Source organism: Clarias gariepinus, chromosome 21 (assembly GCF_024256425.1).
Source record: "Clarias gariepinus isolate MV-2021 ecotype Netherlands chromosome 21, CGAR_prim_01v2, whole genome shotgun sequence".
NCBI lineage: Eukaryota > Metazoa > Chordata > Actinopteri > Siluriformes > Clariidae > Clarias > Clarias gariepinus.
Genome location: NC_071120.1, coordinates 7,863,750 through 7,887,277, shown reverse-complemented (window position 1 = coordinate 7,887,277; position 23,528 = coordinate 7,863,750). Strand labels below are relative to the sequence as shown.

Sequence of the window (23,528 nt, the reverse complement as noted above, 5' to 3'; positions counted from 1 at the left end):
TTTAATCAGACTACTCGGTTGCACTAACTGTTGTATAATACATAATATGCATCGCAAACGGTATTCCCAGCATTTGATGACAGATACTGATCCCGAAATTAGCACCGATTTGATAGTCAAACAATCAGGAATGTTTATGTTCAAGTAGTGACCATGAAAAACGTTCTTTACAACATAAGCAATTAGATTTTCATTTTCCAAAAAAAAAAAAAAAAAAAAAAACACAAAATAGTGACGTTTGCTACTTTGGATCTAGACCAACGTTTCAAACTCAAACCCTTATTATTAACAAAAGGTGGTAGTGGACTGTCAAGAACGACACCCTGAGAAAAAGCTGTTATTTTGTCCTGCCTTCCCCTGAAGACAGCGTTTGCTGCAGACCCCTTTGTGCTGAGTTTTATGTTCAAAATGATTTATCACGTGACTTATTTTGTAGGAAGAACCGGATTTTGCTATTTCAAATAAGCTTGGTTTTGAACCGATTGTCTGGTATAAGTTTTAATTAGAAAAGGTCTCTAATCAAAATGAATAAATTGAATTAAAATCCAAATTAAAAAAACACCCTAAATCAATGAATGTAAATGTTTTAAGCAAAGAGAACATCAACTTTGAGTCTTAGCGCCAAATCAATGACCTCGCCACCGCAAATTTTTCCAACATCATTTACAAAGCATTACACAAAAAGTCACCACATATAGGAATAACCTTGTTTTACGAATCCGAGCTCATGAGGAACACAAGACGCTAAACCCAACAAGTCTATTTAAAAAAAAAATCTATTTTGTGTAGATAAAAATTTTAAAATTTACAATTAAAATGGAATTTAAAAAAAATCTTTAAAAAAAAAATCACATCCTTTATGTTACATGAGAGCTTAGTTGAGGAAATACACAGTGTCTAATTAATTAGGCTCTTTTGAACCGGGTGTGTAGTGCAAGACCAGACAGTGCAATAAAAGAGCTACTGCTCCTCATACACAACCTGAAAAAAATAATAAATACCAAATCACAATTAAATTAAAGGACCAGGTGAAGGAGATGCATCTCTAGACTTAATTGTCTACCTCGTCCATTCCGAGCTGCTCTTGTTTCGACTGGCTGAGGGATATCTCAGCTTGGATCTGCTCAAAGGTCACAGGGTCAGAATCGAGATCAAGATTCAGGGCTTCTGCTTCCGGCACCAGTTCAGGTTCGGCGTGAGGTATGGGCAGGTACCCACCAACACGGGGCAGGCACATGCACCAGCCGGCACCGGACAGGTCCAGCTCACTGTAGTTGTAGCCAGCCTTCTTGAGTACCTTGAAGTCGACCATGTCCCCGGATTCGCTCATCTCAACCAGAAGGTTCCAGAAGACGCAGCTCAGCACAATGCCCAGAAACTAAAGGGAAGATGGATGCAGTTATGAACTGATCTAAAAGTTTCAGCATACTTTGCATTGAAGTGAAGTTCGGCTTATATAGAAAGCTCCACCCTTCTAACAGTTCCTGGTTAGAATAAATAAATTTTAAAAAATTGCATTTTTTAAATTTTCTAAAAAAATAAAATAAAATAAAAAAATAAAGTATATAAATATTTAAAAAAAAAATATATATATATATATATTGTGCCATTATGTAAATCAGGACTTCTCAAACCCCGGCTGGTATATTTTAAATGTGCGCCTTTGATCTCTTTATTAGATCAAAGGATCGTCGTCATAAAGAAAACAGACGAACGCGGCCTGCATGACTCCAATCTTTTAGGTAAGGCAGCTTGCTGATGATGTCAGCACTGGATCTCGCTCACTGAATAGACCCACCTGGTGGATAAGAGCGTTAATGGGGCTGAGGGCACCAGCTGCTGCCCCTGACGGTATCTAACCTGCCTTTGTATAAGCAGTGAGAGAGAGAGTGGAGGAAAGGAATGAGCTTGTGCAAAGCAGACAGATAAGAGGAACAAAAAGATGTGCAGAACCTCCTGTCTGGAATCATGGGTCGTTATTTGTTTCTTGTGGTTAAATTGGGATTGAAAGTTCTTAAACCGCTAAAAGGTTCTTATGGGGAAAATGTGCCTAAAAAGTTCTTGTGAGAACACCTTGCCTACAGTTCCTGATCGTCTGTGAAAGCTCTTATGGCAATGAAGTTTTCCATCTGCTAGAAAGCTTCCTGGTGTTCCAATCACTTTTATTGTGATAAAAGTGACCTTAAAGTTTGTGAGATGCCCAAAGTAATAAAAAGTTCTGAGGTAAAATCTCCCAGAGGTTCCTGAAGGGCCACTGTTGTTCTTGTAAAAACAACTTGTTAAAAACATCACCAAACCTCATAAGTTGCAATAAATTTCCTGGGCTGCTATTGTGAAGGTACTTGTCTCTGAGCTACTTAAATGTTCTTTTGCTTGAAACACTTAAAAAGTGGAACCATGCTTAAAGTTTTTTACATTTCTGAGAAACCTCTAGTGGGGAAAATGTGCCACCAGCTCCCAGGGCTGCTGAAGTCTTGTGGTTTTAAAATAAAAGGCCTGCGTGTCAGCTGAACAGAAAATTAACTCGACAGAGTGGCATCTTGAAAAGGTCAGTTTGAACGTGTTTCCTGATAGGGACCAAGGCAACATGTTCTCAGACTTCAGCTTAGGGAATGTTTCTGTTCCAGCGGTACATCCTGCCCAAATTGCCATGTATAGTCATAACCACAAAATTTCCCAATGTAAAAGAAGTGCAGTTTTAGTGCAGTTATGTCAGATTTTACCGCATGTTCCAAAACAAGGTGTTCAAACAGGGGCTGGTGGAACTCAGGGTTCTGGTTCAAGTCCAACATGTTTCCGAGATGAATTCTGCCTGCAAGCTTTGAGGCAACAGTAAAGTTGATTAATATGGCTAAGGACACTGAAGTCACAGGGAGTATAAGATGATCAGGTGTTCATTAGGGTAGCTAAAATACACTGTTAAGTGGCTATAAAATTGGTTAATGGTAGCAGATTCCTGATTGGCTAACGGTTGCCATGTTTTTTTTTTAACCCAGCTAATTATCATTAGAAAAACAAAATGAATCAGTTTTTTCCAAATTTTCAACAGGTTTCTAAAAAATTATATTTGAACATAACCCCACTTCTTATAAACGACCACACCCCAACGATACATAGTGCATAAAAAAACAGAAATTGATTACATAAAATTGTTATACAATTAAATAATTAAAATTAAGAAGTATATAACAGAAGAGAGATGGTTAACCTGGGGCAAACCCACGGCACAGCAGATTCCTATCGTGGCCCCGATGTTGTCACCCATCCACAGGTTCACAGCATGAATGCATCCACGCACGTGTATGATATCGGCCAAATCTTCACGCTGTGCATGGGGAGGGGGATAAAAATGGCAGAATGATTCCAGACTGAACAACTTTCGTTAGACAGTATCACACAATACAGCTCTGCGTGATGTCAAAATTGAGACACTGCCTGTAATAATGCTACAATTTGCCTGAATAAATAACCTCACAAAGCTCGGGGTCGGGAATAACTGTGGCTGAAATTGTAAATACACGTCCCGTGATTTTGCCAGCAAACTATCAGACCTTGGAAAGAAAGATAATAAACAGGTGGCGGGCGTAAAGCTATGAGTCACGGGAAGTGTGCAGGAATAAGACCGCTTGATTATCATTACTGATGTGGTGATGTTTGCTCTTTGAACCGAAAAATGCAATTTTTCCTGACGGATGAAGCAAGCGTCTGTTCCGAGACGGATGTATGATTCAGGACAATAAGAACCGTACGTACCTGTTTGGTAAGAGCTTTATAGCCGCACAATGTGTTAACCACTTCTCCAGGCTGAAAAGGAAACACACACAAACATACACATTACTACTGAATTATTCCTGGATGCCAATTCCTCCCCTCCAACAAAGTACAAAACCCTGAAAGTCGACCTGAGTTTCTACATTCTTCATGTCTGTATGTAAGAAAGTGAGGTTTTGTGGTTAACAATGAAGTGACCCCACTTACACATTTTTCACGTCACGCGCCGTCATGCTCGGCACACATTATTCTTAGAATTAGGAGGTTGTAGCTAGTGAGAACGAGACACATGCAGCTGTGTTAGGTTTGTTATTCGCTGCACAGTGAAGGCGAGGTGTATAAAGTGTGGATTTTAAACCTACCACAATCATAAATAGATGGAGAATAGAGAAAAGACACTGAAACACTATACACAGTTCATTCGTAATAACAGGGTCCTCCCTAATTTTGTGCACATTAAATAAAATCATTTTCCACCCAGTATCTATGGGAGTAAAAACCTTTGCACTCTAGTATAAACAGCTCAGGCTGCTGAACTCTAAATTTGGTATCTATAATTTAGGAAGAAGCAAAACTGCACAAACACATGCACACATACACACACACTTTCCACTTCATGTCACTACATTTCACACCTGGGATCAATTTCACACCCCAGGCCTTGTGATTCCGCTTCACCTCACACCCTCGAGAGAGAGAGTGTCTTCTTTCTTTTTTTTTCCTTGTTTAGACGATTCAATTTTGGTGCGGTTCTGACAGGTGAAGGTGATCTCTGATCTGAAAAGAACGTGTCTAATTTTATGGCTGCCAGAACTTCTTATCACACCTGCGTTCCTCCACCTGGTCTGTCTTCACCTCCTACACCATGTGCTGATGTCTTGGCTGGAATCAGGTCACATGACAACCTGTCATGCTCCTTAGCACGACAGATTCGACTGTCACAAAAAGACTTTTCTAAAACCAAGATCATCTCTGTGATGTGTAACAGATTTACTAGATCTGTAAACCGATGTGTTAGCATGTGTGTCAGGTACTGGACTATCAAGCGTTTTACTGATTCCTTTAGCAGAATTTCTGTATCAGCAGTGCTATCTAAAATTCCATGATGCAGGTTTCTACTCTGTTGGAGAGAAGTGATGATGGGCCGAAAGTGAGAGAGAGGTTGAGAGACAGGGCTGCAATTCTTCATCTTCATTCATGCCTCGTGTACATCGACAGAGTGCTCCGCTTCTAACGGCCTGCCCTCCCGTTTCCACTCTCTGCTCAGAAGCAGTGCATTAGCAGCCGGAAAGCATGACACAGGCTTATTATCCGTGAGAGAGAGAGAGAGAGAGAGAGCAAGATAATTTTTTTAACTATTCATAATGTGACATTCATTTCATTCCAAATAAACAGAACTTTTTAAATACCTACTTGAATAAATGCACAGGAAAATGCACGAATAAAAAATAGATAAATACGCAAATACGATTAAAAACGCTATAATAATTTGGTCTAAAAGTAAATTGTACAATAAGCTTCTTCTTTATTTATTTTATTTTTTTTACTTCTTTTGGCTTTGCTATGTAAATCACTTTGGTCAACTATCAGTTGTTTTAAATGTGCTATATAAATAAATTAACTTAACTTATAAAAACATAAGTAGCACCTACAGAATATAAAATCCTTTAAAAAGCTTAAGATTAATGATTTGTTTTCTACACAACATAAACCTCCAACCAGCCCGCAAACCACACAGAGATCCTGCAGTCTGTTTTACATAGCAGACCTTATTTAGAATTTATTTTATTTAGATTCTGGCCTTTTTTGCATCACTGGGTTCAGTGATCCACTGTGTTTCATTTTAGTTTCCCAGGCCTCCCAGGAAGCTAGCAGTAAAAACTGAGCATGCAGATCATTTCGTTCTGTGCAACTGAATATTTAAGACCGAAAATGAAAAAGTTCTTAGTCGGAATTTAACCAAACTTCTGTATCAAAGTTCTTAGTGTGTTGAACATTACTGTGAGTCTAGTTGTAGCTACGTTGGAATCAATATGATCTACTGTACTTGTGTGTGTGGCCTCAGGTTAGCTGTGACCTCCAGCAGCATCGTGTGAAAGTGGCTGGCATTAGCAAGTCCAGCAACCTCCACTCTTTCACACCGACTAGAGAGTTTACTTGACTTTCAAACTAACTAAATACAACTCTGTCAGCTGTGGTGTCTTGCGGTTCTTGTGCAGAAGCCCTGAACCTCCGTGCCCCCCAAGCATGGTTAGGTAGTACTTTTAAACCATCTTCAATGTCATAGTTCCTGCTGAAATGAATGGATGATTCACCCATAAGCACCCTTGTCTTATTTGTCTTTAAAACAGAGGACCATGCTCTTAAAATCTTAAAAGGTAGGAAAAACTGTCTGTCAACCCCATCAGCTGTACGATGTAGAAATAGACAGGACATAGTAGTCCATGTAAGTAGTAGTTCTTTGCTAAAGAACAGTCTCTTTTCTGTCTGCAGACAAAAAGCCCTTACTGACTTGTATCTGGCTATATAGAAAAGGGGCTCGTGTCCACAGGTGGTTTGTAAGTCATTAAATCCGAGAGAAGAAGAGAACAAGGAAGTTAACCTTTCCTAATATTATTGATATTTTGGGGCAAAAAATGTCAAGAGCAATGCTTTTGTGTGCCGTCCTGCTTTATAAGCTATGGCTGTGTAGGTCAGAAGATGAGATTGTGCACAGCAATTTCGAAGCAGACCGACGAAGCGCTGATTAGATCTGTGCCCAAGTACGCTGTATCATTCGAGATCACCGAAGCTTTTCAAGCTGACTCGGTTTCTGAGTAGGGAGCAATTGTGTTCTCACTGATCAAAATGAACCGGACTTTGGGGTCAAGTGTTCTCATAAATAATCCTAAGGCGCTAATGTGAAAAACGCCCGTTTTTGCTCAACCATAGGTTTTCTGGTTATTTGCTTATTTCTTTGCCTCTGTTCTCTACCATTGTGCTAAAGTGCTAAACTTGTACAGAAGATGCCCCTTGTTGTACCGCTATGTTTTAAAAACCATTACATCATCTGCAGACTTTACTGTTGTCCACAACTTATTTCTTACAATATGGGCTCAATGACCAAACTATGCATTTTTCTGGTCTGTTCCCAATGTTTCCCAAAACTGTTTTCTCAAATTCATTCAGGAGTCCATCATTCAGGATCGTGGACACGTTCTCTGCATTCCTGTCTACTGTCAAGTTCTTGATGTAGTTCCCCATTACTATAGTACCGTTACTGCCATGTTGTGGCAGAGGATTATTTATTCACTAATTTAGTTGTACCAATTTCTCCTAACTTAATTAATTCAATTTCCACCTCTGACTGTTAGAGCACTCTCCCATCAAGGCAACGATGACCAACCACGGAATTCAAAGACTAATCATGTGCTTCGTCCAAGATGCTGACATCATCTTTTTAAACTGCTGCTTACACGAAGTTGGAGAAAATGCTATCCGCCCCTTTCGCATGTGCGAGCTCAGAGAGGCGCATGATTGGTCAGTGTCACCATGAGTGATATGAGAGTGCGGTCTTCTTCCCTCTTCCTCTGATTTCCACTTGTATCGTTAAAACTTGTAAGACGTGGAGTTTTTCGTCCACAGATGATGGGTTAGTTGCTTTTGACCTTTTTGAGAACGAAATTGGTACTTGGCAACGAAATTAATCGCACGGCTAAGAAAAAGCCCCATCACATTTGTTATGCTGTCTCATTTTCGTTGTCTCTATGTGTTCCTTTCTAAAGCTCGTTTATTCTTGTCCCTACCTCCATTATTTTTTATAAGTTCCTAATCTCGGCTTCTCAGTTAAAAGGAATATGAAAAAAAGCACAGACAAGGACAAACCTATTGTTTCTTTATATTTCCTTACCTACACTGACATATCTCCCTTTGCTGCTGTCCATGACTGGATTCTCCTTTACCATTTTACTGCAGCGTTCTCCCAAAATCACGTCTGTGCTTCCTGTAGCTGTACCAGCCTTCCACATTATCAAGCTACCATTGTTCATCGTAGTGCCAGCACTCTTTATTACCACAGCAGCATTCTCTGCTATCAGACCAGTACTTTTTGTACTTACACCATCATTCTCTATTGCTGCACCATTAGAGCGAGAGAGAGAGACAGAGAGAGAGAGAGAAAGAGCTGGCCAGAGTAAACGTCAGAGGAAGATGAAGAGAGGTCTCTACAGAGCGAGTGCAACTAATTTAATACACAGAAGCACTACATGCATGAGGCACCTTCCATCAGCCAAGTGCAGGCAGACACACACACACACACACACACACACACACACACACACACACACACACACATACTTACAACCACACACCACCACCACACAACCACATAAATAGAGAAGGACAGAGAGACTCAGGAGGAGCAAAGAAGCCTGCAAGAAAGCTTCAGAAAAGAGAGACAGAGAGAGCGAGAAAGAACAAGAAAGAGAGACAAACAGAGAAACTGAGCAATTTGTTTTCTAAAAAAGGTGTGTAAGATTTATAAAACTGATTCGGAGAGACTTCAAGAAAGCAAGAGAAACATCAGGAAAGAGCAAGAGAGCAAGAGATAGAGAAAGACAAGTTGAGAGATAAAGAAAAGGGAAAAGAGAAGGAGACTGTGAACAAACAATGCACAAGCACAGAACTTTGGGTTCAGCTCACAACTTTTGAGTTTAACATCTTCATCCATATATGGCAGACGATGTGAAGCCCCACCCCTAAACCCCCACCACCCCGCTCCTTCACCCTTCTTTTACATTTAAATTGGTGTTAAAACATTGCTGTTTGTTAATTGGTGATTTCTGAGGCTGGTAACTCTAAATAAACTTCTCCTCTGCAGCAGAGGTAACTTTTGGTCTTGATGGGTTTTGCAAACGGATTTGACACAATACTGTTCTTGCGAGAACTGTTTCAAAACAGCTGACCTTTGTGTCTTAAAATAACAACTGACTGTTGTTGTTACTTAATTAGCCAAATGCATTTAATAGTTTTCAACTAGCCAGTATTGTTCTAGAAAGTAGAAAATAAATCCTATAATATTTATTGGTTACAATATTTTGGTTTTGATTATTAGGGGGTTACAACGCCCACATTATCCTGTAAATTACACCTGCCCAAACATACAATAAATATTCAGGAAACTGATTTAGAGAGAGAGAGAGACAGAAAGAGAGTGAGAAAGTGGGACAGAGAGAGAGAGAGAGAAAGAGAGAGAGGGACAGAGAGAGAGAGAAAGAGAAAACCAAGGTCTGGAGTCGCACCTCTTTTGTTCGGACGCAACAAGTGTAAGGAACCCCGCAGGCCAGGGGCCCGGTACCGTTACAGAAGTGGTACTGATTCACCTCCCAGTCCTTATACTCATCACCTCCGCAGCAGGAGAACTGCAGTGAGACAAAAACAGATTCAGTGAGAGAGAAAAGAAGCATCAACATTTCCTTCCACAGAGGTTTCACTGTCTGCTTCAATGCAGATGTTTTTTTGTGTATCTCTCAGTACAGGAGAACATCACATGTCTAATCAAATCCCCCAGAATGCTTTGCTTCCTCACATACACGAGCTTTCACAGAAACTAGGTTTATAACGTGATAACAAGCAGGTTGTTACTGCACTGATAAGAATCTCTGATTCTTCAGACTGTAGACCTTTGACACTCAGACCTTGTCCTGCACGTAGTCCAGGATATTTTTAAAGTCCAGGTCATCGTAGTAGTGCTTGATGCCTTGCCGGATGTTCTTCTGGAACAATTCGGACGTCTGTCGTGAGGGATAATGAGAGGGAGATTAGAACATGGTGAACATATGTGTATGGAGCTCTGTGACGAGCCTGACGTCTCTCTTGGACCTGCTTACCGTTTTCTCAAACAGCAGAGCGATAATGAGGGCGATCGCCTGGAGAGCCAGCAGGACCGACAGCACGCTCAGGAACTACGGAGATCAGATCGGGTTTAATTCTCCGCTCAGGGCGGTTACAGATTACCGGGGTGAGTTCGGTCAGTGAGGAACACTCACCATGTGCAGCAGGGTTTTGTTGTCGCGCAGAGAACCCAGCATTCCCACCACAGACACGGAGAACATGACCAGGCCCAACAGGATGAGAACCACGGCTGGAGCCAGGAACACTCCCTCTAGCGTGCGGTGCTTCTGTCTCTCCACCTCAGCGTACAGGCCCACACACAGCACAAACAGACCCACTAACTACGGACACACACACACGCAAATCATTTATCATAAGTGAGGATGAGTGTACAAGGCACAAATGTTTACAAGGCAAAAAGGGGAACAAGAAAAACAAGCAAACAGCGTTAAAATGTTGAAAGTGAAGAAAAGAATAAGGGGAAAGAAAGAAAGAAAGAAAGAAAGAAAGAAAGAAAGAAAGAAAGAAAGATGAGGAGCATAAGTGTAACAATAAAAATGTAACGAAAACTAAGAATAAAACCGAGAAAAAAAAAAAAAAAAAGAAAAACCGAGATCTGAGGAAGAAAACTTTCCTCAAAAGATTTTTGAAAAAAGCAAAAATTGAAAAATAGCAAGATAAATAAAAAACACTACCGAAGAAGGAACGAAAAACAAAAGACATAGGAACATAAGAAAATATTTTAAAAAAAGAAAAAAAAATTAGGAAAGCAAGAATAAAGCAACAAACAAACAAATAAATAAACAAGAAAGGCAAATGGAAATGATGTTAAAAGCAAAAATGTGAAAAAGAACAAAGAAGGAATGTAAGAAAAGAAACCTAAAAAACAACAGAAGGAGAACTTAAAAAAAAAAACTACAAAAAGAAAAACATAAAAATATGAAAAGCAAGCGGGAAAAAAAATAAACTGAGAGAAAAGAAAATATAAAGAAAGGCGGAGAACAAAAACGTACAAAAAAGTAAATGGGAACAAAAGAAAACAGAAAAAAATATATATTAAAAAATAATAAAGGCCATTTCAAACATTTGAAAAGAAATAGGCAATGCAAGAAATATAAAGAGCAAGAAGAAACATAAAGAAAAAAAAAATTTATCTGAAAAGGTGAAAAGAAGGAAAGTTACTCTTTGCACATGTGTCTGTACTTCTCGTTTACCATCATGTGACAAAACAAAAGGCATCCTGTCTGTCCTGGGTGATTCATCTTTGAGTCGACTCTTCGAGCTGAACGCTTTGACTCTACGCTTCTTAATTAATGTTTTCTAATCAGTGTTATTCATTAGATATTTTTGCTGTTAATGTACCCCAAAGCGTCAATTTTAATTTCTGCATTTTAAAACTACAATCAAAACATCATCGTCCGTGTCAAAATGTCCACTTCCATTCCTCCCTACTTACCCTTTATAACACTGCGTTCTAAGTGCGTAATTACAGTGCGGACGCAACATGACAATTAAAACATCACCCTCGACGTAGGAAATGTGAAGGCTTTTAACCGAGACGCAAACATGCAATTGTGAAGACACACGCAGAAAGAAAAACAAACACCATGTGAGAGCAGATAAGAAACGCAGATACAGAGAGTTCGGCCTGAAAGCTTCCGCGAGCATCTTGTACAAGGATGTGAAAATCCCTCCCCAACACACTGAATTCTTTTGATGCCTTGTATGGGTATTAAATCCACACCACAGGAAAAGATAGATGAGCTCAGGCTCTTCGGTTACTTGGTAACGAGGCAAGCTGGGGTTTATAGCGAGGGATCAAGAGGTTATGGCTGTGAGTCAGGGCTTGCTCTGCGGACGCTCCGTATTACATCACCGGCTGGAAACAGATAAAAACTATGATGTACTTTTTATATGCCATGTCTTAAAGTGGGATCTGTCTGCGTTTTCAGCGCTGCAATTTTCAATTCGTTACAATTCAATAGCTGTGCTTTATTGTCTGATTTGTCACAAGCATTTAAATTTCTTTTAGGTTTTAAAGTAAGAGACAAAAATTATAAAAAAAACTTAAATATTCAAAATACATTGATAACATAGTGTAAAATTTTGTGTCTCGTACAAATATAGCTAATCTTCTGTGCCATAATAGGTGGAGGTATTGCACCGACTAGACATAAACTCAAAAGAAGAAGAAGAAGAAGCAATAATCTTGCAAAATGTTTAAGATCCTGCGGAACAATTTTTTTATTTATTTTTTAATTTTTTTATTTGAAAGCTGACCTAAATAAGTGTGAATCGATTCAGAATCAAAAACTGCAATGCAGATTCAATTACCTGAATTGATCAACAAAATGTAATTATTGACATATTATTCTGTTCTCTTAAAATTGTTAAAATACAGATGGTCTTAAACATATGATTTCTCTACTTTACTAGAATGTAAAAACGTTCAGTAGAAGCCACAATACAAAACTCACTTTATTTCTCTATATAATCCCCTGCTACATTAATGTATTAGTAATCTAGTTTTCTCAGTAAACAGGAGCTATGATCTAACTGAGACACTGGCCTCCCGAGTACTGCTTTAATTTTCCCAAACATGTGGAAACTGTTTGGAGCAGGGTCAGGACTGTACAGGGGATGTGGCAATAACTCTCAGTCAAAATCCTGTAATGTGAAAGTGATGTTGATGAATGACTGTGTGTACAGTTTCCACAGTCCGATGCGTCTCTTCTTCAACTTGCCGTCGTCAATTTTCAAGGATCAGGTGCTCCACTTGCTGAGCTGCAGTGGACTCTGAGCCACCTCTGGGGATTGTCATTCACTGACTTACAGCTTTCTTTAAAATGTTTGCACTGCGGCTAAGAGTTTCCTCACTGTACTGTACTTGAAGTATTCTGTAAATGTCAATCGATTTGTTTTCTTTTACTAGTCTCAGTTTCACTCAAATGCCTGTCGTATATAAAATATTTTATTATAAATTAGACCTTTTGTTAGATTCTGTTGCCGAACTGTAGGCTAACGTAAGTATGCTTAGACTTGGCTTGGCTGTTCAGAAGATTAAGTGTACAGTTTACAGCTGGAACTACATCTGGGTACTTGTACAAAATGACTGTGCACCTTCAGACCAATCAGATTCGAGCATTCAGACACACTGGGGTATCTATTTAAATAATACAAAGGTTTTCTCAGAACTCGCTGTTTCAATTATATCTTTATATTTTATACATTAAAGAACGTAAAACCAGGCTGGACAAAATTTAATGAAACTTTTGCAGTACATGAATCTTTGCCTGAAGTTTAACCTGCATAATAAGCGAAATTAAAATCTTCAGTGAAAGTGATGTTATGAACAGTTCTGTGCCGGATTTAATAATCTACTTTAAAATAAGCTACTAATAACCTACTTGCTCAATGTAAAAAAAAAAACACCTGCACCAATAAATATTAATTAGAAAAGCTAAACTGAATATTTTTACTGAGGTTAATTCACAATTTCATGGCTGAAATAACAGCGCTGAAGTGGTATAAGTGAATTTTAATGCGCTGGAATTATTTCGTTACGTGGGCTATAACCTGAAATAATATCACTAAAGCTTATTTTTAGCTTTAACGGTTTTAACTATTTCTACAAACTTTGACGACGCGTACTAATGCTAGTTTTATTATAAATTACACGTGTTCAGAGTATGCTTAAGCTTGGCTACAGCTGGAGACATCTGGAACTACATCCGAGTACTTGTACATCAAATTATGAGCACTTTCTGACCAATCAGATTCAACCATTCAGACACACTGGATTATAATCAAAAACTGAATACTGAATATTTGGGACATAAAACAATGGATATAATAATAATAATAATAATAATAAAGAGATCAGCATTAAACTAACCAGGACTCGGTTTATTCAGCACAAACGACAGCTTTGACAAAACCGTTTCAGAATTTTTTAAATTTTGAAATAATTTCAGTTAATTTGAAACCTCACACAGCTAGCCACGTTAGCATTCTCTCAATGAAGAGTGAACAACAGCCACCCTTTAAAGTTTATAACCCATTTTTTTAAAATATAATTTTAATTACTAATACTCACCGAGAACAGCATGGAGTACACATTAAGTGTGAATTTGACACAATAATAGAAGTGAATGTTTTTTTTCCATTCCTCATACGGAGCCATGGCGAAGGGTTCTGTCCGCCCTCAGCCGCGCGCTCATTTATACCACAATAAACAACAACACTGATAAATAAAATACAGCTGTCACTTCTAACTAACTAGCGCCTCATTCCAAACAAGCTCTGTCTGACCCGACCGTGTGGACATATTATCCTTCGTTCCGTTTCTATTAATTATTCTTCATTTTTCTTTTATTATCAATCAAGGCGTTTACACAGCAGCTCACAGGACACAGCTAAAGCGAAACTTGGACACCCTGTAAACAAACACAAAAAAAGAACGACTTCCGCCCTGCTACCGGCGCGCGCATCGATTTAAAGGGCCAGCAGCACATTTTTTAAAATTTCATTCAGTATGCATGAGGTGTGTGTGTGTGTGTGTGTGTGTGATAAAACTATCGAGAAAATGTAATTTAGATTCGTTTACTGGGACATCTTCTACATTTCGTCTTGTCTAAGCTAATGATTATATGCCAAATGCTTATATATATATACAGTACAGTAGCTTGCAAAAGTATTAATACCACCTTGAATTTTTCCACACTTTTTCACGTTACAACCTCAAACGTAAATATGTTTTATTAGGATTTTATTTGATAGACCAACACAAAGTGGCACATAACTGTAAAACAGAAGGAAAATGCTAAATGTTTTTTCTTCTTTACAAAATATCTCAAGCCCAGTCAGATTGGATGGAAAGTGTCTGTCAACAGTAATTTTCCTATCTTGCTACAGATGAACCATTGGATTTAGGTCTGGACCTTGGCTGGGTCATTCTAACACATTGTTGTCCTGCTGGAAGGTGAACCTTCGCCCCTCTAACAGATTTTTCCCTAAGATCGCCGTGTATTTGGTGCGATGGTTTTAGCTAAAAACATTTATATTACTACAAAGAGGCTGCAAAACTACCTTGAGATGTTTATAGTATGCCTTGATCCATCTCTTTAGGTTTGTGGTACTGTATTTTCCCCATCATTCGTGTGCCCCCAATGTTTCCCCTCCGATATAACTACACATCTCCTTTTTTTTTTACTCTCTGGTTTAATATAAAGAAAATGGGCCCAAATATCGTCTCTTCTCTTTGGCCCGAGTAATACTACTGTGATGATGAAGAGTGTAAAATACTGTCAAACTATGCTGTGGCCCAGGAAATACTGCTGCTCATTCCATGATGAATGAATACCATATCACAGCGGATTGATAAAAAAAATTAATGTTGACGAAAATAAAGACAGATGTTTTAGTTTTTAAACCACATTTTAGTCTCATCTTTTTTCCGTCAACAACATTGCATGCTGATTACATCACTGTCACTGTTCGTTATTTATATCCGTGACGTCTCACCTTAGTCACAGGAAAAACAGTCGGCAACAGATATTTTTTGTCATTATTTTTGTTAATGAAATTAACAGTATACTTCATGTTTGCTGTGTCCATCACATGGCTTATCACAAAATGCAAGCAGGACATACTGTATTATACTGTAGCTTTCTTTCAAAAATGGCTTTCTTCTTGTCACCCTGCTATAAATGTCAGATTTGTGGCGTGCGCAACAAATAGCTGTCCATTGCACAGATTCTCCCACCTGAGCTGTGGGTCTCTGCAGCTCCTCCAGAGTTACCACAGGCCTCTTGACTGCTTCTCTGATTAATGCTCTCCTTGCCTGGCCTGTCAGTTTAGGTGGACGTCCATGTCTTGGTAGGTTTGCCGTTGTTCCATACACTTTCCATTTCCAGGTGATGTACTGAGCAGCGCTCTATGAGATGTTCAAAGCTTAGAATAGTTTTTACAACCTAACCCTTCTTTGAACTTCTCCACAACTTTATCCCTGACCTGTCTGGTGTGTTCCTTGGGCTTCATGATGCTGTTTGTTTACTAATGTTCTCTAAGAAACCTCTGAGGGCTTCACAGAACATCTGGATTCATACTGAGATTAAATTACACACAGCTGGACTTTATTTACTAATTGGGTGACTTCTGAAGGCAGTTTGATTTTAGTTAAGGGTGTCAGAATAAAGTGCACTGAGTGCTGAATACAAGTGCACACCACACTTTTTAGATTTTTATTTGTGAAAAAAAATATATAATTTCACAATTATGTGCCACTTTGTGTTGGTCTATCACATATGCTCAAGGAGGTACAGTAAAAAAGAAAGATAGGATTGAATGGAGACTGTAGATAAGTTTAGAAGGTGGCACGGTGGTGTAGTGGTTAACACTGGCACCTTATACCATCAGGGTTGAGCATTTAATTCCGATCTCAGAGTCTGTCTGCATCAAGTTTGCATGTTTTACCTGTGCTTAGTGGGTTTCCGTCCAGCGATGGATTAGTGCCCTGTATAGTGTGTCTCCTGCCTTGTGCCCTATGGCTCGCTGTGACCCTGTATACAGGATAAAGCGGCATAGACAGTGAGGTAGAAAGATTTTACTACAATAAGAGAAATATTGCACAAGACTAATAACTTTGGGATAAATGTACAAATCTATAAAAATATAACTTAATTAAAATTTAGAATGGTATATGAAAAGTATACAGTGGGGCAAAAAAGTATTCAGTCAGCCACCAATTGTGCAAGTTCTCCTACTTAAAAAGATGAGCAAGGTAAATCAAATTGTAGGATTTTTAAAGAATTTATTTGCAAATTATAGTGGAAAATAAGTATTTGGTCAATGACAAAATTTAGTCTCAATACTTTGTTATATATCTTTGTTGGCAATTTCAGAGGTCAAACGTTTTCTGTTTTCACAAGGTTTTCACACACTGTTGGTGGTATTTTGTCCCAGTCCTCCATACAGATCTCCTCTAGAGCAGTGATGTTTTGGGGCTGTCGCTGGGTAACACTGACTTTTAACTCCCTCCAAAGATTTTCTATGGGGATGAGATCTGGAGACTGTCTAGGCCACTCCAGGACCTCGAAATGCTTCTTACGAAGCCACTCCTTCATTGTCATGCTGAAAGATCCATTTCATCTTCAATGCCCTTGCTGATGGAAGGAGGTTTTTATTCAAAATCTCACGATACATGGCCCCATTCATTCTTTCCTTTACACGGATCAGTCGTCCTGGTCCCTTTGCAGAAAAACAGCCCCAAAGCATAATGTTTTCCACCCCCATGCTTCACAGTAGGTATGGTGTTCTTTGGATGCAACTCAGCATTCTTTCTCCTCTAAAAAAGGAGTTCTATTTTGGTTTCATCTGACCATATGACATTCTCCCAATCCTCTTCTGGATCATCCAAATTCTCTCTAGCAAACTTCAGACGGGTCTGGACATGTACTGGCTTAAGCAGGGGACACGTCTGGTACTGCTCACCCACGGGGTGAGATCTTGCGTGGAGCCCCAGATCGAGGGAAATTATCTTGATTGTCTTGTATGTCTTCCATTTTCTAATAATTGCTCCCACAGTTGATTTTTTCACACCAAGCTGCTTACCTAATGCAGATTTAGTTTTCCCAGCCTTGGTCTACAATTTTTTATGATGTTTCTGGTGTCCTTTGACAGCTCTTTGGTCTTAGCCATAGTGGAGTTTGGAGTGTGACTGTTTGAGGTTGTGGACAGGTGACTTTTATACTGATAACAGATGCCATTATTACAGGTACGAGTGGAGGACAGAGGAGTCTCTTAAAGAAGAAGTTACTGGTCTGTGAGAGCCAGAAATCTTGCCTGTTTGTAGGTGACCAAATCCTTTTTTTTACTGAGGAATTTACCAATTAATTCATTAAAAATCCTACAATGTGATTTTCTGGATTTCTTTTTTTCTTATTTTGTCTCTCATAGTTGAGGTATAGCTATGATGAAAATTACAGGCCTTTCTCATCTTTTTAGGTGAGAGAACTTGCACAATTGGTAGCTGACTAAATACTTTTTTGTCCCAATGTAAAAGGGGGTATGAAAGGGGAAAAGGCGTTTTACTGACATTCGCGATCGACTAGGACACATCTTTTTTTTTTTACAAGACCAACAGAATTTCACTCTTTTCACACTGTGTCATCATATCTTGTGCTGACTAGAACCCTTTGTTGGATTCACTGAATGCAAACCAGCTGCTAGCTCCATATTCTAAACACACACAGTGTTTTATTCTTTACATAGCTTCTATTTAAATCCGTTTCTAATAGAAAAACTCACTGCTGACCTTCCTAGTCCTTTTTTAGGCTTTCTTTTTAAACTTTACTCCGAGGCAATCCTGAAGCATACTTGTAGAGAGAAGGTCCCCGGGTTCTGTCACAGTACGAAATGCAGAAGCATGCGCGGCAACCTTTCAGGACCTCAATCATCTTCCTGATCCGCTGATCATTTGCAATTATTTGTAATTATATTCCGGGCCACAGCTGGGACTGAGAAGAAAGCAGGTGTGTACGACCGGACGCGTGTTCTACTATTACCATGCTAATTCAGTTATAATCCCACACCGTGGCTCTAATCAGATGGGTCACGGACCTGTGGAGTACTGATACAGCGTCCGCCAGATTCTGCCTTTCACAGCGCAGATGGAATTTAACGCTACTTCATTATATTTAACATTATAATATTAATATAAATTTGGAGTTTGAAGTGATTTTTGACCTGAGGTAATATACTGTAACTGTCAGTCAGGGAATTTGCTGTTCCGAAAAGACCCCGATTTTAGTGAGCTGTTCCTGTGTATATAACATTTTAGCCAGATACTGATATCTGATATTTTAACCTGTTCTTTTTTCTTTTCAACAAAATCCTATTGGTTTTTAATCAGAAAAATAACATTAGAAAGCTGAAAATGTAGTGTGCGTTTCAAGTATATCAGATTCCCGGGGCATGTCGATGAAGCAGAGGCACACATCTGATCTTCTAGATTTATAAACCCTATACACACAGCCCACCTTGCCCTTCTTCAACTCCACGCCAGTCCTACATTTTTAAGAAATAGTTTCTGAACAAATGAACAGCAAATGTACATTAATCTGTACAGTGGTATCTACAAGCAAATGAACTGAGCCAAACTGAACATTGTTGCACGTACATCCAGGAATCGTTCAAAACTTCAAAGCATCAGTGGGAAGCTCCATGCACCATGGGTCCTAAGAATGTTATCAAGGATGATAGCAAGAAGAAAAGGGAGCCGCTTTCAGTTTTGCTAAAAACGCAGCTAAGAGGAATCATAAATTAAGGTTAAGTGAGGTTTATTGTCTATTTATTTCATATTGTTCTTCATTTACATGTCTTTTCCAAACATTTTAATTGTTTTTTATATTAAAATAATTTGTAATATTGGTAATATCTTTGGGTGGCTGGAACGGATTATCTGCATTTACATTATTTTCTTGTATTTTTTATTATTTCCATATAAAATGTGTTTCACAATATGACATTTCACCTTAAGAACTACTGTATACATTTAGGCATTACGCAGACGCTCTTATCCAGAGCGATTTACATTTTTTTACACATCTGAGCCTTAAGGGCCTTGCTCAAGGGCCCAACAGTGGCAACTTGGTGGTTGTTGGGTTTGGGATCTTCCAAACCCTAGTCCAATGCCTTAACCACTGAGCTACCCCTGGCCCTAACAGATTAAATTGCAGCGGCATCTCTGTAAGGACAAAGGTAGGCTTTAGATATATTTTTAAAACGGAAACTAGGAGAAGAGAGAAAAAAGGGAGAACAAAAACAATGAGCTGCAAAGCTGGGTTTTGTATGCCAAGGAAGGGGAAAAATATGAAAAAAGCAAAAAGAGAAAAAAAGGAAAAGAAAAAAATCCATACACAGGTAAAAACAATACAATCCAATAAAATTTTCCTTGAGACTATAACAAATATAAACTTGGGGACCCACACCTGTTGAAATTTCAAACCTCAATTACAGATTGAGAAAAAACGTGCACAGTATCCTAGTAGGTGGCATGCTTCCACTTAAATATAAGAAATGCTTGTTGAAGAGTGATGCAAAGGACAATCAATGTTTAGTTCGGGTTAAACGCTTATCCTCCTCTCCAATCCTGCCAGAAAGGGCAACCAGAGGGCTTGGATCTATACCAGGGGTTTTGAAAGCCATCCTTGCAAAAATGTTCCACATTAGTGCACGTCCAACACATATAGATGAAGGGAGCATCTCCACTTTTACATTTATCACAAAAAGAATCGACATCTGGATAGAATAAGCCAAAAAGCTCAACTTTGGAAGAATGAGCCCTATCTCAAGTCAGGTCAAGCCTCGTAGGTTTTTGTTGTCATTTTAACCATACACAGTTCAGTACATGGTGAAATGAAACAATGTAGGACCAAGGTAACAACATACAGTAATGTAGCAAAACTATATGATAATGTAGCCCAGACCAGTAAACACAGCTGAGTTGAGGTAGTGCAAACAAACTGTCCACGAGATGGTAGATGCAATCAAGATATCATGCTGTAATAAGAGTGAAGAAAAAGTTCTTCTGCAAATAGTAGCAGTAATATTGTGCAAAGTAAAAATCGTGCAGGCTGGTGTGGAATTGCTCGATGGTGTTCCTCTAAGTGAGTGTGTGCGTGTGTATCTGTGTTTATCAGTAAGATCCCATTGTATTAAGGTATGTGTGTGTGTGTGTGTGTGTGTGTGTGTGTGTGTGTGTGTGTGTGTGTGTGTGTGTGTGTATGTATCAGTCCAGTCCCGCTGTGTGGAGTCGGATGGCTTGTGGGGAGAAACTGTGAACTGTAATAAACCTTAAACTGTAATAAAGAGTGAAGAGCTCATAAGGAAGTTGGATTGACAAGCTTGAGAACTGAGTTCCATGTATCATCTGACAGTGTCAGATTTAGATCTTTCTCCCACGCGCTTTTAATTTTACTCAGGATGACGTGACTCAGACCCATTAATCCGCCATAAATAGTGGATATTAGGCCTTTACGCAGGGAAAAGGGCCTCCGGGACATTTGGTATCAAAGAGCTAATTAAATGTCTTACTTGCAAATATTTTAAAAACTTATAATTTGATAGATTAAGCCTTTTAGACAGTGTTCAAATGATGCAAAATTATGATCAATAAAAAGATTTTTGCAAAGCTTGATGCCCTTACTGTACCATTACTGAAATACTGAATTATATAAAAGGATTGAAAGAGATGGTTAGAGATGATGGGACTAAGAGAGAGAAGCACAAAGAACCCGTGTACTTTCAGAACTGAGCCCATACTACCAAGGTATGTCCAATAGCTGGATTATTAATTAACATTAATTGATCTAAGACGTGCAGAGCCAGAGCGGTGTTTGACAGAGTTTGTCTCCATTTCCACCCGGGCTGATCGATTAACTTAGTTATAAAATGTGCTCAAAAGGTGAGACAGTAAATATTTGCTGCTCAGCAGTATAAACAGAAATTGCGTAAAGATGTTTTACTACCTTGGTGATATCTCGGCATACAAACACCCCGCCTCATAAATTTCCGCGTTAAGAACTGACATTTTTCCTTCAGCATACAACGCATTTTCAATAAAGTCGCGTAAACGTCCAGGAGTCGTTCAAAACTTGTTTACGTTAGCCAAACTTTCCACTAACTTTTTTTTTTTTTTTTTGCAATTTGTCATTGCAATGATTAATGTAGACATAGTACCATGGCTCCTAAGAATGTTAGAATGCACAGCAAGAAGAAAAAGGAGCAGCTTTCAGTTTCATTTTTTAAACAGCCTTTTCCAAGAGGAATCATAAATTAGGGTTAAGTGGGGTTTAGTGCTTTTTATTTAATAGTTTACTTCATTTACACATCTTTACTAAATGTTTTGATTTTGCAAAAAAATCTATTATAATGTTGAAAACCGGTAATCTTAGTAAAATTTTGGTGTGGCTGTAACAGATTATCTGAATTTACATTACTTCCTATTGGAAAATCTGTTTTGCAATATGAAATGTGATCTTAAGAGCTCGCCTTTGAAACTGATTGAATTTTTATTCCAAGGTACTGGACCACTGTATCTTGAAAGGGAGTTTAAAAGTTAGGGGTTTTTTTTATAATAAAAATGATAATAATATTTCTCATTCACAAGAATAAAATATGTTTTTTAAATTAACAAATAAATAAATAAAAAATATATAAAATTCCTTAAAGGAACTCCAATAGGTGGTAATATATAATGAACTGTTATAAAAGACACCTGAAAGAAAAAAAGATCCTGTGTTCAGCAGTAGAAAAGCTAAAATATCTACAAACTCAAAAATAAAGAAAATGACACACACACGCACACAAAGCTTTATATTTCTTCATAACACATTTTGTAGTGGATCCAGGAGCAGTACAGCACGGACCATGTCCTGGTGTAGAACATAAACATTGAATAATATGCAAATAATATGGAATAATTAAACAATAAATAAATATCAAACAACAAATAATAATCTTAGCAACCTGCTAACTGCTAATGTGTGAGTTATTATAATAACATCATTTAGTTATTGTGAAGAGGACGATATGGACGCCTCCATGGGTTTGCTTTGTCAGAGCACGTGAAGCGCATAAGAAATGACTTCCAGTGCACCTTTACAGCTACAGCGCTAAGTGGCTATTGGTGCTGTTCGAATGTAGTAAACGTCAAATATTAATGTGACATATTGTAGATTGAATTTACAGCCTGGCAGCAGCAGCAATACAGTAAGCAACAAGCTAGCGATTAGCATGAAGCTAGCTGGCTAAGTCTATGAGTGAGAGCTTTAATGATGATTTCTTGTTCAAAAACTGTAATTTTTTTTTGTTTCTGCATATTGCGTCTGTATATAACTGATAATACTTTTGGCTTTTCAAGAGAGGAGTAAAAGAAGCGTTCTATGTCCAAGTGGAAAATCCTTCCCTCAACAGAGGTGGAGGTCTTAGGCATAACCTGTCTGCTCTCTTTCATGTTGCCCTTTTATCCATCTTCAAAGTAGATCAAGACCTCTTCACAGGGCCACCAGGAAAGCCAGCTAAGGACTCCCCTACTCTCTCTGGTCGTTACACCTTAACGGCTCTCGATTATTTTTCTCTGCAGCTGAGTCTTTAGGGACTCTCCCTCCTACTCTCACCTTGTCCATCATTCTTATAGCACGACGCTGACTTGTTTGCAACTTGAGCAGTGATGATTTAATAACACTACGTAATAGACAAGTGAGGAAGTCAAGAAGATTGTTAAAAGTTTAAGTTGTTAAATGGTGTTTTGGGTGGTTTTTACCACTTGTAGGTGGGGAATTAGGTATACATACTGTACAACTAAGGTTTAATAAAACCTGATAATATCAGCAAATAAGCTGAAAAGAATCTGCTGTGATTTTTTAAATTATTTTTTTATTTAAAGAAACCATTAGAAATCACATCAAATCCATTTCCTGCAAGACAAACGGTATGATGGAGTAACGTTCTGCATACCGATTACATTAAGTGTTGCTTTTGTTACCAATGTGTGGTGGTGCTGTGAATTATAACAGGCCATGAATGTATAATCTAAAGGAATGATATCAGTATAAAGGAACAATTATCTCACTTATTTAAGATAATTTGCGTATTTAAAGGTATTTAAATGTAACAAGTTAATTGGTTTAGGTTTCATATTAGTGCTCGGATCTCTGTGTGTGTGTGTGTGTGTGTGTGTGTGTGTGTGTGTGTGTGTGTGTGTGTGTGTGCCTGTTATGAATAATACACCATGGCGCTATCCTGTAATAGTCCCATAATGCAAATAGTGAGATTAGTGTTTCTCTCGGAGAAGATTACGATCGGTGTCTGTGCGAGAGGAAGCC

At 38.5% G+C, this 23,528-nt stretch overlaps 1 protein-coding gene across 1 annotated transcript; it reads right to left on the bottom strand.

Annotated features, from left to right (window-relative positions):
• Positions 1 to 14,060, bottom strand: zgc:110329 (uncharacterized protein LOC550500 homolog). Its single transcript, XM_053481324.1, has 8 exons — positions 13,739 to 14,060; positions 9,798 to 9,983; positions 9,639 to 9,713; positions 9,447 to 9,542; positions 9,051 to 9,170; positions 3,754 to 3,804; positions 3,209 to 3,325; positions 1 to 1,378 (listed from the first exon to the last, which is right to left on the bottom strand). The coding sequence occupies exons 1-8, from the start codon at positions 13,823 to 13,825 to the stop codon at positions 1,052 to 1,054; spliced, it is 1,059 nt and encodes a 352-aa protein (XP_053337299.1). The 5' UTR covers positions 13,826 to 14,060; the 3' UTR covers positions 1 to 1,051.
• Positions 14,061 to 23,528: the final 9,468 nt, after the last annotated feature.